The sequence below is a fragment of the Triticum aestivum genome, chromosome 2A (assembly GCF_018294505.1).
Source record: "Triticum aestivum cultivar Chinese Spring chromosome 2A, IWGSC CS RefSeq v2.1, whole genome shotgun sequence".
NCBI lineage: Eukaryota > Viridiplantae > Streptophyta > Magnoliopsida > Poales > Poaceae > Triticum > Triticum aestivum.
In genome coordinates this window covers 737,358,883-737,375,831 of record NC_057797.1, presented here as the reverse complement: position 1 = coordinate 737,375,831, position 16,949 = coordinate 737,358,883, and the positions used below count along the sequence as shown (strand labels likewise).

The following is a 16,949-nucleotide window of genomic DNA, read 5'->3' as shown; positions in this document are numbered from 1 at the left end:
GTTGCCTCGCTCGCTCTGTTATCACCTCCTTAATAGGACCAAGACGTTGGGTTAAGTGTGAATGCGTGTTTTTGCGAGCACCTCCGCATTATATGCGTGAGGGTTGAAGCCGACGGCTGCAATCTTTCAGGTTATACACATGTATACATAAACGGCCGCCCAGGAGGCATCATATTACTTTCAGGCAAAAGTATAAAAATAACCTTATACAAATTTATAAAAGCATTTCGCTTACAATGAGATTACATATCACTCAAACATAATATTTTTTAAGCACTGGGTCTCTATCAAACGGGCACCCTCAAGAACTTCTTCAAAGTAGTGCTCGGCAGCCTTTCGACCTATAGCTGAATCCCGCGTTGCAACATTGGTAGCATCCATCTCCGCCCAATATGCCTTAACACGGGCAAAGGCCATCCGTGCGCCCTCTATGCACGCCGACCTTCTCATCGCATTAATGCGTGGCACCACATCAAGGACCTGCTGCACCAAGCTGAAATAACTGTTCGGTTTTGACCTTCCCGGCCACAGCTGATCCACAACAGACCTCATAGAGAGTCTGGACAACCTGTTTAGTTCGGCCCATTCGGCTAATTGGTCAGTCAATAAAAGTGGACGCTCGGGAGAATGGAATTGTCTCCAAAATAGCTGGTCTACTCCATGGTCCGTCTGACCCTAGAAGTACTTGGCCGCATCAGCAGCGCTCGCCGCCAAATCCATATACACATCCTCCGAACTCCACAGTCGATCCAGAGGGGCATACCGTGGATCTCCGAATTTCCTTCGCAACATAAAGGATTTCCCAGCTACAATATCCCCGGCTTCCCGCAGCTCCTCCTTCTTTGCCCTCATAGCAGAGCGGAGATCCTTTTTCGTCGCAGCAGCCTTCTCAAGGTCCGATGCCTTCGTTTGGTTTTCCTTTTCAAGAACCCAGCAATGGTCAGCGGCGGCTTTTAATTCTATAGCCATCTTGGCCATCTTGTCTTGGGTCTCGCCATGCGCGGCCTTCTCGGCTTGCAACTATTCGGCCGCCTTCACAGCAGCCGCATTACCCAACCTCGCTTGTTCCTTGGCTCGGGCAAGTTTTGCCCGCAAGGCTTCAACAGTGGCAGCTCCATCTGAAGTCAAAACATATTAAAGATACTGGCATCATGCTGCTCTTCCTATGTGGCATTTACCAGATATTCACACTTACCCTGTGCCTCGTCAAGCCTTTTGTTAACAAGCTCGATGTCGGCATCTGCCGCATCCAACTGCCGCTCTAAATGGGCAAACTCGCTAGTCCGGCTAGCCACCGGAGCTTCCATTACCTGCACATAGAGGCAGTATGGTTATTTCCTGGGAATACGATCCTCTGTTCGTCGTCGTTTCCGACGACAACCAGAGTCTCAGGGGCTACTATCTACACAAGGCACACCTAGCAGGTGCAGGATTATCATACATTCTTTTACGTACCTCAAAGCCTGTCAGTAGACTCATAAAAGCTTCATGCAATCCGCTTTCGCCGGACGATATTCTCTCCATCACCGTATTCATCATCACACGATGTTCATCTGAGATGGCCGCTCGCCCCACCAACTCCCTCAGAACATCCGATCGCGCACTAGACGGTGTCGGACTCTTTTTTCTGCTCTCTTCGGGAGCCGGACACTGGGAGCTTCGGGGGTCAATGGGATTATCTTCTGGCCTCACCGGACTTGGAGAGGCCCTCCACGACGACACTTCAGGGTCGCCCGCTTCTGGAGCGGAGGAGTCCGGAGGAGGCGTTTGCTCTCCATCATCTCCGGAAGAAGATCCCCCGAAGATGAGCTCATTTGAGAGGGGCTAAGGCCCGAACTGCAAAATATATGTGGTGGTCATTTCCTCAGAAGAAAAATGGCGTATCTGTACTATTAAAGGTATTTCGGGTCACTTACGACTCGTGGAAGAATTGATCCCCCCGCGGACTTTGTGCGGCAACAGCGCCCCCCAAGGTAGGACCCTCTGTGGGAGACTTCTTCTCCCGTTTGGAAGCTTCGGCTTCCGAATCCTCGGGCGCAGTCCTTTTCCTCTTCTGGTTGCCTTCCCTCATGGAGACGCTCACTCCCTTGGCTAGAATGGGCAGCGTTGGGGGCCCGCGTCCGCCCGCATTATCCTCCACGGTATCTTCCTCCAAGGGCTCCGGGCAAGGTGCGGTCTGGAGCATCTTTTCCAATACCGGATTTTCCAAACCCTCATGGAGGGGGGCCGAACACCGAATCAACTTCACCTTTGTTAGCCAGTCCTGGTCAAAAAGCAAACTCTCAGAAATAACTTCGTAACAAAGGAGAGATAGTATGTTCGGCCGGAAGATGCCTTACCTGTTCGGCGGCGCGGTTACTACTCAGGCCCACGTCCTCGGAGATTTCCGGACACTCCACCCGAGGTCTGAAGAATGACTTGTACATCTCCTCGTGCGTCAGGCCGAGAAAATTCTGAACGGCACGCGGTCCCTCGGGATTGAACTCCCACAGGCGAAGAGGCTGGCGTTTGCAAGGCTGGTCTTGACGAACCAGCATAACCTGTGTTACCGCAACCAAACTGAAATCTCCATTGAAGAGACCTCGAATGCGGCCTTGCAGTATAGGCACGTCCTTGACTGGACCCCAGCTCAGACCTCTGCTGATCCATGACATCAGCTGTGGTGGAGGGCTCGAGCGGAAAGCAGGGGGGCCGCCCACTTAGCACTTCTAGGAGCCGTGATGTAGAACCACTCCTGTTGCCACAATTCAGACACCTCTGGGATGGAACCTTTAGGCCATGGAGCTCCCGTCATCTTGCGTATTGAGGCACCTCCACACGCTGCATGTTGCCCCTCGACCATCTTCGGCTTCACTTCAAAGGTCTTAAGCCATAGGCCAAAGTGAGGGGTAACCCGGAGGAAGGCCTCGCACACGACAATAAATGTCGTGATATGAAGAAAGGAGTCCGGAGCTAGATCATGAAAATCTAGCCCGTAGTGAAACATCAAACCCCTGACGAAAGGATCCAGGGTAAGGCCTAGACCTCGGAGGAAGTGAGAAACAAACACGACGTTCTCGTTGGGTTCGGGGGGGGGGGGGCGGCCTGCCCTCGGGGAGGCAGCCGATGCAAAATCTCGGCGGTAAGATATCTGGCCTCCCTCAACCTCTTGATGTCTTCTTCCGTGACGGAGGAAGGCATCCATCGGCCTTGAAGGCTAGATCCGGACATGACTGGAGGTTCGGAGCACCTGACCTGAACTTCGGGCGTTTGAGCTTGAGGTGGGGGGAGGATTCGATTGAGCACGGGAGGGAAAAATAAAAGCCTTGTCCCCTTTATAAAGAGGGTGAATATCAAGCGTCCTCTCCGTGTCCGCTTGGACTTGCCTATAATCTAGGAGTCCTAGAAGCGGTTGGGTTACCCATGCCCGTATTGATGAGAATCCCGGGATAAGGGGACACGATCTCTGCTTTAACAAGACGTGCCAAGGAAACCGCCTCGCATAACGCGCTGAGGTGGGATAATGAAATGGCTCAGATAAAGGCTTGGCCGTGGTGTGTCACGCTACAGAATACGTTAGCAGATTAGATTGGTGTAAATATTATTCTCTCTATGGCAATATGTGGAAGCTTATTTTGCAGAGCCAGACACTACCTTTGTGTTCAAAATCTTCTACAAAGTACTTGGAGGAGGAACCCGCCTTGCAATGCCGAAGACAATCTGCGCGCCGGACTCGTCGTCATTGAAGCCTGGTTCAGGGGCTACTGAGGGAGTCCTGGATTAGGGGGTATTCGGATAGCCGGACTATACCTTCAGCCGGACTCCTGGACTATGAAGATACACGATTGAAGATTCCGTCCCGTGTCCGGAAGGGACTTTCCTTGGCGTGGAAGGCAAGCTTGGCGATACGGATATGTAGATCTCCTACCATTGTAACCGACTCTATGTAACCCTAACCCTATCTGGTGTCTATATAAACCGGAGGGTTTTAGTCTGTAGGACAACGTACACAACAATAATCATACCACAGGCTAGCTTCTAGGGTTTAGCCTCCTCGATCTCGTGGTAGATCTACTCTTGTACTACCCATATCATCAATATTAATCAAGCAGGACGTAGGGTTTTACCTCCATCGAGAGGGCCCGAACCTGGGTAAAACTTCATGTCCCTCGCCTCCTGTTACCATCCGGCCTAGACGCACAGTCCGGGACCCCCTACCCGAGATCCGCCAGTTTTGACACCGATAGGCGGCGGCCAGGGAGGGTACCCTAGATGGGTTTTGGGCGCCCCCACCCCTAGGAGACTTGCCCCCCAAGCCAGGAGGGGAGGCTGTCCTAGGGGAGGCGCCCCCACCTCTCTTGGTTACGTGAGATGGGGTGAGAGGGGCGCACAGCCCCTTAGTGGGCTGGTGTGCCCCTTCCCCTTGGCCCATAAGGCCCCCAACACTTGTCGGGGCCTCCGAAACCAGTTTTGGACACGCTGGTCGTCACCCGATACCCCCGGAACAATTCCGGACTCCAATACCCTTCGTCCAATATATCGATCTTCACCTCCGGACCATTCCGGAACTCCTCATCACGTCCGGGATATCATCCTGGACTCCAAACAACCTTCGGTAACCACATACTATTTCCCATAACAACTCTAGCGTCACCGAACCTTAAGTGTGTAGACCCTACGGGTTCGGGAACCATGCAGACATGACCGAGACATCTCTCTGGCCAATAACCAATAGCGGGATCTGGATACCCATATTGGCTCCCACATGTTCCATGATGATCTCATCGGATGAACCACGATATCGGGGATTCAATCAATCCCGTATACAATTCCCTTTGTCAATCGGTATGTTACTTGCCCGAGATTCGATCGTAGGTATCCCAATACCTCATTCAATCTCGTTACCGGCAAGTCACTTTACTCGTTCCGTAACGCATGATCCCGTGGCTAACTCATTAGTCACATTGAGCTCATTATGATGATGCATTACCGAGTGGGCCCAGAGATACCTCTCCGTCATACGGAGTGACAAATCCCAGTCTCGATTCGTGCCAACCCAACAGACACTTTCGGAGATACCTGTAGTGCACCTTTATAGCCACCCAGTTACGTTGTGACGTTTGGTATACCCAAAGCATTCCTACGGTATCCGGGAGTTGCACAATCTGATGGTCTAAGGAAATGATACTTGACATTAGAAAAGCTCTTAGCAAACGAACTACACGATCTTGTGCTATGCTTAGGATTGGGTCTTGTCCATCACATCATTCTCCTAATGATGTGATCCCGTTATCAATGACATCCAATGTTCATGGTCAGGAAACCATAACCATCTATTGATCAACGAGCTAGTCAACTAGAGGCTTACTAGGGACATGTTGTGGTCTATGTATTCACACATGTATTACGGTTTCCAGTTAATACAATTATAATATGAACAATAGACAATTATCATGAACACGGAAATACAATAATAACCATTTTATTATTGCCTCTAGGGCATATTTCCAACATGTACACACAACATGATGAAGTATACTGCATCCTGTGCTCTATATCGTTTCATATGAGCCCTCTAGCCGGCAGTAACCAATCCACCTAGCATAATTGCAACTAAAATTTCAGATAAATAGTCACAAACCATATATCAAATTCAGTATAGTGCCATGCTAGTGTGATAAACAGTACACACATGTAGTTTAACGTATTACTCCCCCCGTCCCAAAATAAGTGTCTCACTACAGAATTGGAGGCTACCAAGAGAGCAGGTGCTTCAAGTTAATTAACTGCACGGACATGTTACGGCCTACCATGAAAAGAAAGGAGGATTACTCAAGGAATAAACTGTGCAAATGCTTCCCAACTCAGGCAAAGGCCACGCTCACGCTGCGCGCTTGCTGTTATGTCCGCGTCTGCATCACCGTAGAAGTGGCACCGCCATCCTCCATCGCCACCCAGCCCAACGCGCCGCGGCGCTCGCACATGCCCTCATCGTCCTCGCAACAGCTGGTACATGATCTCCAGTCCACACCCACCATCGTCTTCATCACGTCTCATCCTGCTGGTTTCTCCATGCCCACGTGCTAATGACGTTGATGTCACACAGGACGGCGAAGCAATCAACAGCCCTCCAACTTATCGAGCTCTTCCTTTTTGATGAACTTGAAGCCTTGTTCGTTGTCCATGCGGAACTTCCTCGACAGTCCAACGATGTGCAAAGGTGGCGCTTCCACCCCCTCCGTCTGCTTGCCTTGGTGAGGAAGCAGATTGAAGCACACAATGGTGTTGACGTAACTCTGCCCCTGCCGATATCTGTGGTCGGTCGGGATGAGTTAGAGACCAGGTAGATGAGGCCGTTGGGTGATAAAAGTTACACTACCATTGAGGTCTCCGGCCAACTTACGCTTCCACTTTCAGGCGACAGCTAGCCGTCGGAATCTCTGATCATCGTCGTCGGACGGCGTAGCCCCGCGGTTCTTCGGACAGGGGGCCTGACAATCACCCCCTCCGAGAGATAGGAGAGGGGATGAGATGGGGTGCGGCCGGCGCCGGTCCGGGAAGACATAGGAAATGGGGCGGCGACGCTCCATGGGAGAGGAGGAACGGAGGGTGAGGAGGGCTCCACAAACGGGAGGCATGGACAGACCAAAAGAGGAAGTCGGCCACCGGCCCCCTCGCTTGATTACCTACCGTGATTTATTCCTTCCCATGAATTTATTGTATTACCATGTACAACAAAGAAGAAATTGATTGCCACCCAAGAATTTATTACGTTGCCAAAGGAAAGATTGAGCTGATTATTACCAAAGATTTATTTGATTACTAAAGATGAAAGCGTGAATGCACGACGCTACTCTTGAGGTGCCCCCCTCTCCTCTCGCGACCGCGTCGCCCCCGTGGGCGACCGGCCGCGCGACGACCTCCTCCTCCTCCAGCCCCCTCTTCCCTTCCTCCCCACCGCCGTCACTAGCGCCCGCGGTCGGCCTGGCCCCGGGGACGCTGCTGGCGGCGGCCCCTTGACCTTTCCCCTCCCGGTGGTTCTCCGATGCGGGGCGGAGCTGCACCGGGAGGGGGGGTGCTCCTAGGCAGCGGCGGTCTGGCTGACGCCGGGGTTCCCCGACGTGGCGTGGGTGGGCGACGCCGTCATTGGCGGTGGGGTGGCGCAATGGCGGGGCCTGGCGGCGGCACTTGGCCCAGATCTGGGCCCTTCGGGCCCCATCTGGGCCTGCGCGGGCCGGCGGCGGGGCACATCTGCGGCATGACTCCCAGGACGCGGGGGAGCGGCGGTGAACGGCGGGCGACTGGGCGGCGGCGCCGTCATTGGCGGCGGGGTGGCGCAGCGATGCAGCCTGGCGGCGGCGCTCGGCCTAGATCTGGGCCCTTTGGGTCCCATCTGGGCCTGCGCGGGCTGGCGGCGGGGCGCGTCTGCGGCGTGGCTCCTAGGACGCGGGGGAGCGACGATGAACGGCGGGCGGCGGTGCCGTCGTTGGCGGCGGGGTGGCGCAGCGGCGCGGCCTGGCAGCGGCGCTTGGCCCAGATCTGGGCCTGCGCAGGCTGGCGGCAGGGCATGTCTACGGCATGACTCCCAAGACGCGGGGGAGCGGCGATGAACGGCGGGCGGCTGGGTGGCGGCGCTGCCGTTGGCGGCGGGGTGGCGCAGCGACGCAACCTAGCGGCGGCGCTTGGCCCAGATCTAGGCCCTTTGGGCCCCATCTGGGCCTGCGCGGGCTGGCGGCGGGGCGCGTCTGCGGCGTGACTCCCAGGACACGGGGGAGCGGCAATGAACGGCGGGCGGCGGTGCCGTCGTTGGCGGCGGGGGTGGCGCAGCGGCGTGGCCTGGCGGCGATGCTCGGCCTAGGTCTGGGCCTGCGTGGGCCGGCGGCGGGGCGCGTCTACGGCGTGACTCCCAGGAAGGGGGGAGCGGCAATGAACGGCGGGGTGCTGGCGTCGCCGACGCCAGCCTGCTGCAGTGTGGTTGGGCGGGCTTAGCGGACTTGTTTCGGGCCTGGCCGGGCCAGGGGTGGCCTGGTATGTCCCGCTACCGTGTCCGGATGGCTACTGCGACGGTGCCGGAGGCGCGGGGCCCTCGCACGACGACGGTGAGGTGATTCCTTCCCACTCGGGCATGGTGCTGCTGCTCCCGTCGCTTAGCTCTTCTCTGCGGTCTTCTTGGCCTCGAGTTGATGCTCGCAGTGAGACGACATGGGTGGCGGCGCAACTGTGATGGCGCATGGTGTTGGGCGGTGGTTTGGCTGGTCGGCCCCGGTTGAGCGGTGGAGTTTGGAGTGCGGGAGAAATTTTTACCGGTTCGTCCGGCTCCGATGCGGTGAGACCGGCGGGTGCCACTATTCCTTCTTGGAAGGTGTCGGTAGTAACCATCCCCCACCTCTCTCCGCGTACTGGGGAAAACCCTAGGACTCGTCCGAGTAGCAGCGTCGTCGGCGTCGTATTCCTTCTTGGAGGTGCTGCTTAGTACATGGTAGATCAGAGTTTCGAGCTGTGGTGGTTTGTTTTCGGAGGGCACAACGGTCGCGGGTCTTCCGCGCTTTTGTCGAGCAGCGGCTGTTGGCTTTTGTTTCTTTTTCTTTTCCTTTTGGGGTAGATTTGCTGCTCGCCCCAGTATTGCGTTGTTGTGTACAATGATGATTTGCTTTGGAATACAAAGCAGGGGAAAATCTTGTTTCAGTAAAGATGAAAGCGTGGGAGGGGGTTACCAAAATTGAAAGCGTGGGAGGGGGAGGAGGGTGCACGAGGAGGATGGATGAAGGGGTGTGGGACATAAGATGAGAGACGGGACACTCCGTTTCTTTTTGGCAAGTAGAGATGATTACCAAAGATGAAAGCGTGGGAGAGGGTTACCAAAGATGAAAGCATGGGGGGAGGGGGTTGTACGAGGAGGATGGATGAAGGGGGATGTAGGACGGGAGAGGGAACACTTGTCCTTTTTAGGTAAGAGAAGAGATAAAGATACAGAGGATTCAGATTAGAGGTCTCGAGAAAAAATACGCTTGGATTGGATCCATATATGTTTTTTTTGAGACAATTGGATCCATATATGTGCCAAGGATACATTCGCAACACTTCAGCCTGTAAAGCCCAATAGATTACCAACTCCCGTATTGGAAAGCACGACCCGGCCCGGAGGAATCAGCCCAATATACACATCTAGCGGCCACGGGCCACGTCTCCTCTCCACATATTGGAGAGCGGAGCCCGAACCGAGCAGAGAAACCCCTATTCCCCTTCGTCCTCCTCCCCCCTTCCGCTCCTAGCTAGGGTTTTGCCTGCCCGCCGGCCTGCCGTCAGCGACGCCCGGCGCAGCCAGCCAGCGCGATGGAGCCCACCTCGTCGTCGGCGGTGGCGAGGCAGACGTGGGAGCTGGAGAACAACATCCCGGCGGCCGCCTCCGACCCGGACGCCATGGACGCGATCTACCACTACGACGAGGCGGCCAACGCGCGGGCCCACCAGGAGAAGCCCTGGGCCACCGACCCGCACCACTTCCGCCGCGCCAGGATCTCCGCCCTCGCGCTCCTCAAGATGGTCGTCCACGCCCGCGCCGGCGGCACCATCGAGATCATGGGCCTCATGCAGGGCAAGTTCGAGGGCGACTCCATCATCGTCATGGACGCCTTCGCGCTCCCCGTCGAGGGCACCGAGACCAGGGTCAACGCCCAGGCCGACGCCTACGAGTACATGGTCGAGTACTCCACCATCAACAAGCAGGTACCGCGCCCTTCCACCGCCTCTGTTTATTCTTCGGAGTTCTCGATCTGACCAGATACTGCAATGTTGCTCCAAATAGACTGGCTATGTTCTTGTGCACATCAAAATTGCTAATAGTTGGTGCTAGTACCTTGTCATGTTGAAAAGCTTTGGGGTTGATTATTAGGCAATGCTGCTAATTTGGTGTCTATGTTCGTCTTATGGTTAGCTGCATCCAACTTTTGCAGTTAAATGTGGGCAATTCCTTGTTGCTTATATGATCTTAATAGTTCTGTTTTTAAGTTATGAACTTGTCTGCCTTTGTGTAATTTTGCCCTCAGATCAGTCCCTGTTGTAGATATCGATGATTTGAGTTAGCTTGCTGACATACTGGGTGATCTGATGCAAGAAAGTGGAAACATGATTATGGATTCGCGCGTAACTGTATCAATATATCATGGTTAATTAGTAGTGGTGTCATAGTATTTAGTGTTGGATCGAACAGGACCCAATGCTTCCATATTTTCTTTCACCGTTGAATTGATTTTTAGAATTGCTCTGTACTTGCTATTTTATTCAAATATCTGATTTCGCCCCCCTGTTTTTGAAAGCTTAGATATATTCCCCCCGTCCCAAAATAAGCGTCTCAACTGTAACTTAAGTATGAAGTAGTACTAAAGTTGAGACACTTATTTTGGGACGGAGGGAGTAGTACCTTGATTGTGCATTTGTGCTTGTTTAATCTGTTTTGGCAAAGAATAATTTAGAGAGTACTGCAACTGAGATATGTGAACTGGGGAAGTAAGGGTGTGTTTGGATTTGAGCCAAAGCTATCCTTAACAAAATATTGGCGTTCCCACAGGTTTTGGCTGCCGTTTGGATTGAGGCCAATATTTTGGCTAGCCCAGCGTGCCATGAATGCCCCTGTGTAATTTTCACCAAACCATAGGCGCGGCGAGGGCGTAGGAATCGCTCGCCAAAAAGTTGGCGTGCTCAGCCCGCTCTTACGTGTACGTGAATACCATTTCGTGATGTTAAAAAAAGCGATGGCTTATCTCGCTGAGTAGCAGAATTCCAGAAAGTAGTGGTCATGCACGTTTTACATCGTGGTTGTTTCGATTTCCTTTTCGTAGGACCATGGTTAATTACTAGTGGTGGCATAGTATTTAGTGTGGGATTGAACAGAACCCAATGCTTCCATATTTTCTTTCACCATTGAATTCATGTATAGAATTGTTCTGTATTTGCTATTTTATCCAAATCTCTGATTTCGCCTCCCTGTTTTGGAAAGCTTAGATACAGTACATATCCTTGATTGTGCATTTGTGCTTGTTTAATCTGTTTTGGCAAAGAATATTTTAGAGAGTGCCGCAACTGAGATATGTGAACTTGGGAAGTAATATATGCACGTGCAGGTGTGTGTTAGGTGTTTACTGTTAAATACTGATCAAACTAACTTGAATTTGTTCTTCATATGGAAAGGCTGGAAGGTTGGAAAATGTGGTTGGCTGGTACCACTCACATCCTGGTTATGGATGCTGGCTGTCAGGCATTGATGTTTCAACTCAGATGCTTAATCAGCAGTTTCAAGAACCATGGTTGGCTGTTGTGATAGACCCTACAAGGACTGTTTCTGCTGGTAAAGTGGACATTGGAGCTTTTAGGACATACCCAAAAGATTACAAGCCACCGGATGAGCCTGTGTCTGAGTATCAGACCATACCACTCAACAAGATAGAAGATTTTGGTGTTCACTGCAAACAGGTAATGTGATCAATTCTCTTATTATTTATATTTTTATTTGTTGCAAAGTGTGGTTTAGTTCTGTTCTCACTGTAATTTTCATGCAGTACTATTCTTTGGATATAACCTATTTCAAGTCATCCCTGGACTCTCACCTCCTTGATCTACTCTGGAACAAGTACTGGGTCAACACATTATCTTCATCACCACTTCTGGGCAACAGGGATTATGTTGCTGGACAAATCTTTGATTTAGGTAAGCGTTTCCTTCTAGGAATATTTCTAGGAACTTGGCTTTTGGTTATATCTTGTTTGGCCTTCCAATAAATTGTGGGACATTGGTAAATAATGTTGTGCTATGCAGCTGATAAACTAGAGCAAGCTGAAGGGCAACTGGCACACAGTCGATTTGGCATGCTTATGCCATCACAGCGAAAGAAAGAGGTCAGATTCTGTGTTCATGCCCTTTAAACTCTGGTTACCTCAGTGTATACACCACTGTCCTTTTTGCCCTTCCGAAGTTCACTGGTCCAGCACTATCTTGATGGCTGCATAATTATTTCCGTTTCTGCATCTTTCATTGTATCATATCAATATACAGTTACCTACTCCCTCCGTCCCATAATATAAGACGTTTTCGCAAGACAGAGGGAGTAGTTATTATGATGTTGTGTGATTTGTTATTCTTTGTCACTTCCTATAGTAAGTGGATGGCCCTATTTGTCTGACTGTCACTTGTTAGATTTTCGTTGGATATGTTACAAATCTGGTATCTGTTGTTTATTTGTTGAAGGAAGAAAGCATAGTCGATATGATGCAAATTTTATTTTGGTGTGTAAGATCAGTACTAGTAAGAATTGAGAAGTTGTGCTTGAGAAAAACTTGTTTGGATAAATGAGAAGTCGTGAAGTTCTGATGGTTGACCTTCTAGGAATGGTTGATAGTGTTTTATACTTTGATTCCACTTCAATTCCATGCTTAGTTAGTTGTGAAGTGTGGTATGTCAATTTATACTTGATTGTGCTTGAGCTTAACTGCATGAAACGAGGGGCTGTGTACAGTTCTGTAGATATTGCATTGGTATTTTAGTTTTGTAATATGTTCCTCCTGCGCCGTAATTATTTACACACCTGCAGGCACAAATGATTTATTTATTTGTCAGGTTCACTCAGTTTTGTGCCCATCTTTTGCTATCCAACGTGGATCAGTTTATTAATTAGTTGGCACTCCTAAGTTCTTATTGCTTTGTAATCTTGTATTGGCAGGTTATCCAGTTTATTTACTGTCTCTGATTGAACTATTTTTTATTGGTGAACTAAATGTGGTTTCTGTCGTTTCTTTGGTTTTATGGTTTCTCTAGCAAGAGGAGTCGCCGCTGGCTAAGGTAACCCGGGATAGCTCCAAAATTACTGCTGAACAGGTTCATGGTCTCATGTCACAGGTAAATCTTAATTTCTGCCTGAACTCCATAGTGTTTTAGTTCTCCTGGTACAAATCTCTGATGTTTGCCCCCAACTTGTATGATTTGATCCTTGAAGGTCATCAAGGACATCCTCTTCAACTCTGTGCACCCGTCAAGCAAAAGCAAGGCAAGCGCAAGCGGAACCGCCCCAGATTCACCTGTGCCTGAGCCCATGGTCGAAGCATGAGAGTTCCAGTGAAATGCCTTCACATTTTGATGCTGGATTAACCTACACCGGGCTTGCGAGCCGTTTCATCACTTCGAATCGTGGCCAGCATAGTTATCTGATTCGAACTTTCGTCGGCTGGGAGCTTCATCATCTGTCAAATCAGAATTTGCATGTAATTACGAGTTACCTTTTGCATCTAGTGATGCCACTGAGAGGTTCTGTTATTTACTATTAGGAGTTTGGTTGAAGTCACCTTGGGTAAACTATGCGGCTATTATGTTGGTGGATGTTGATTGCCTTTCTGATTGGTTGGCACAATCTAGCTATGTTCAAGGTCTCTTATCAAACAGTGCGCCCATAGTTTAAGACTTATAAGCGGTATACTTCTTAAAATCCCGGCTCGCCCGAAGCTGCTGCGATCACGAGACCTTTTCAATCTCGAGCCGTAGAGCTGCAATGTTTGCGATGTTCTCTGTTTGTTTGACTTTGACGTGAAAGCAAGATGTTGCGACATTCTATTTTTGTGTCGCTAGTAGCGGTACGTCACCATCGTTTGTGACTCCAATCAACATAACTCCAGGTGCAAAACAAGCCCTAGTTGATGCTTCTGAGGTTTGATGTGTTTATCGTTCTCGTGCCTTGACTAATGGTTCCGTGTAAACATGGCTGCTTCTGCAATTGAAGTGCAGTAAATGGAACGTGTCCAAGTCTACGCTATGTTGAGGAAACTTGACAAACATTCCCGGTCCACTAATCCACAAGTCAATCACACAACTTGTAGCACATAGGCCAGGCGGCGGCTATACAAATGGAAATAAGATAGCGGACATACTCGTTCAATGGCTTACTTCCCAATATGCAGGGCTTCTTGCTAGTCTGAAAATACCTTGACCAAACTCAGAGACGACGGGAGTCATTTCAATGTGACCATGACCGTGTCTCCCCCAACATCTGGATTATCAGAAGCCAGCCGCCAACAATCGCACCGTGCGCGCGTGTGCTGATCGCTCACTATAAGAAGCTCGCAGCACCCATGATGAACCAGAACCAGCTTGTCACCTGTCGCAGCCAGCAGCTTCGCCTGCCTTGCTCCATTGCCGGCCTTGACGAGCTGCACGTACGTAGCACACTTGGGGAGCGGAGGAGCAAACGCCATGAGGGCGCTCATGGTCTTCCTCATGCTCGCCACCTTGCCTTGGATCGCTCTCTCCGACGGCGACCACCGGAGCGTCATGTGGCGCGGCGACTCCTTCGCCGTGGAGGACGCCGCATCGTCGTCTTCGTCTTCTTCCGGCCGGCACGTGCAGGCCCTGGTGTCCCCGGGCGGCAACTTCTCGTGCGGTTTCCGCAAGGTGGCCACCAACGCCTACACGTTGGCCATCTGGTTCACGGCCTCGGCCGACGCCACCGTCGCCTGGGCGGCCAACCGCGACGCCCCCGTCAACGGCCGGGGCTCCCGCGCCGAGCTCCGGCACGACGGCTCCCTCGTGCTGCGGGACTTCGACGGCCGCGTCGTGTGGAGCACCAACACCAGCGACGCCGGCGCGGACCGCGCGGAGCTGCTCGACTCCGGCAACCTCGTCGTGTCCGACGCGTCCGGGCGCGCGCTCTGGCAGAGCTTCGACTGGCCCACCGACACGCTCCTCCCCGGCCAGCCCATCACGCGGTACCGCCGCCTCGTGTCGGCGTCGGCGAGGGGCCTGCCCTACTCCGGCTTCTACAACTTCTACTTCGACAGCAACAACATCCTCAACCTCATGTACGACGGCCCCGAGATCAGCAGCAACTACTGGCCCAACCCGTTCAACAAGTGGTGGGACAACAACCGGACCGCCTACAACAGCAGCCGCTACGGCAGCCTCAGCGCGCGCGGCCGCTTCTACGCCAGCGACAACCTCAAGTTCAACGCCTCCGACCTCGGCGACGCCGGCGTCATGCGCCGCCTCACGCTCGACTACGACGGAAACCTCCGCCAGTACAGCCTCGACGTCTCCGGCCGGTCACGTGGGACGTGGCGGGTCACGTGGGCGGCCATGTCGCGCCAATGCGACGTGCACGGCATTTGCGGCCGCTACGGGCTGTGCACGTACGGGCTGGGCGGGGCGCCGGTGTGCTCGTGCCCGGAGGGGTTCGTCGTCGCCAACGCCAGCGACTGGAGCAAGGGCTGCCGGCGCGAGTTCGACGTCCGGTGCGGCGAGGACGTGTACTTCGCGCCCATGCCGGCCGCCGACTACTGGGGCTTCGACTTCAACTACACCGAGGCGCTCACCTTGGACACGTGCCGCCAGATCTGCCTCGACGACTGCAACTGCGAGGCGTTCGGCTACAAGCAGGGCTCCGGCAAGTGCTACCCCAAGATCGCGCTCTGGAACGGCCGACGCCCGGACAGCAAGCAGGTCATCTACCTCAAGGTGCCCCGCCGCGTCCAGAACCTCGACCCCTCCGTGCTGCGCCTCGGCGGCCACAGGTGCACCGTGCGCGAGGTGAACGCCAACAGCAGCGCCTCCTACCTGCTGGCCGCCGGCAGCAAGCTCAACTTCGTCTACTTCTACTCCTTCCTGGCCGGGCTGTTCGTCATGGAGGCCATCTTCATCGCCGTCGGGTACCTGTTCGTGTTCCGGGCCGACCCGGCGGCGCGGCGGATCCGCGACGAAGGGTACAGCCTGGTGCTCAACCACTTCAGGCGGTTCACGTACGACGAGCTGTCGGCCGCGACCTCCGAGTTCAGCGAGGAGGTCGGGAGGAGCGCGTCGGGGGCCGTGTACAAGGGCGTCCTGGACGACGGCCGGAGCGTCGCCGTGACGCGGCTGGAGGAGGAGATGCAGGCCGACGAGGTGTTCTGGTCGGACCTCAGCGTCATCGGTCGGATCAACCACATGAACCTGGTCAGGATCTTCGGCTTCTGCTCCGAGCACTCGCACCGGCTCCTCGTGTCGGAGCACGTGGAGAAGGGCTCGCTCGACAAGGTCCTCTTTCTCGACGGCGAGGACGGCGCCGCCACGCTTGGCTGGCACGCGAGGTACGGGGTCGCCGTGGGCGTGGCCAAGGGGCTGGCGTACCTGCACCACGAGTGCCTGGAGTGGATCGTGCACTGCGACGTGAAGCCGGAGAACATCCTGCTGGGCGCGGACCTGGAGCCCAAGATCAACGACTTCGGGCTGGTGAAGCTGCTGAGCCGGCGGGACGAGCGCGGGCGGGTGCTGTCCCGGGTGCAGGGCACCAGGGGGTACGTCGCGCCGGAGTGGGCGCTGAGCCTGCCCATCACCGGCAAGGCCGACGTGTTCAGCTTCGGCGTGGTGCTGCTGGAGCTGCTCCGTGGGCAGCGGGTGTGCGACTGGGAGGTGGACGGAGGGGGAGGGGAGGCGCTGCGCATGGACTTCCCGCGGCTCGTCGCGCTGCTGAGGGAGGAGACGAGGGACCTGCAGGAGGCGTGGCTGGAGGAGTTCGTCGACGCGCGGCTGCGCGGCGACTTCAGCCACCCGCAGGCGGCCGCGATGCTGGAGGTGGCGGTGTCGTGCGTGGACGACGACCCCGGCAGGAGGCCCAGCATGGACGCCGTCGTGCAGATGCTCCTCTCGTCGCAGGACGTGGTGCCGCCGTCGCTCCGCCACGCGTCGTCTCCGGTCCCGGAGATCAGCCACATGGTCTGAACTGAATCAATACCTGACGATTAGCACCTGAGAATCAGGCTTTCCGATCGTTCCAATTAAGGAGGATCTGAATTTTGTATTATTTTATTTTATTATCAATTTTGTATCTGACTCATGGTTACTGTACAATATTTAGCCGGTTTTGCTGTTTATCATGTACCTGGATTTTTTTCCAGACGTAGTCACCTCTTCCTTCCTTCATTCCAAACTATTAGGGGGAAGAAATTTCTTAATTATCTATC

The 16,949-nt window shown here is 53.5% G+C and overlaps 2 protein-coding genes across 2 annotated transcripts; both read left to right on the top strand.

Annotated features, from left to right (window-relative positions):
• Positions 1-9,197: 9,197 nt before the first annotated feature.
• LOC123190715 (COP9 signalosome complex subunit 5) lies at positions 9,198-13,417 on the top strand. Its single transcript, XM_044603420.1, has 6 exons — positions 9,198-9,705; positions 11,167-11,448; positions 11,535-11,682; positions 11,791-11,870; positions 12,787-12,867; positions 12,965-13,417. The coding sequence occupies exons 1-6, from the start codon at positions 9,313-9,315 to the stop codon at positions 13,073-13,075; spliced, it is 1,095 nt and encodes a 364-aa protein (XP_044459355.1). The 5' UTR covers positions 9,198-9,312; the 3' UTR covers positions 13,076-13,417.
• Positions 13,418-14,211: 794 nt separating this feature from the next.
• On the top strand, positions 14,212-16,707 carry LOC123191951 (putative receptor protein kinase ZmPK1). The gene has a single exon (XM_044604479.1). The coding sequence runs from the start codon at positions 14,212-14,214 to the stop codon at positions 16,705-16,707; it is 2,496 nt and encodes an 831-aa protein (XP_044460414.1).
• The last annotated feature ends 242 nt before the right edge of the window (positions 16,708-16,949 follow it).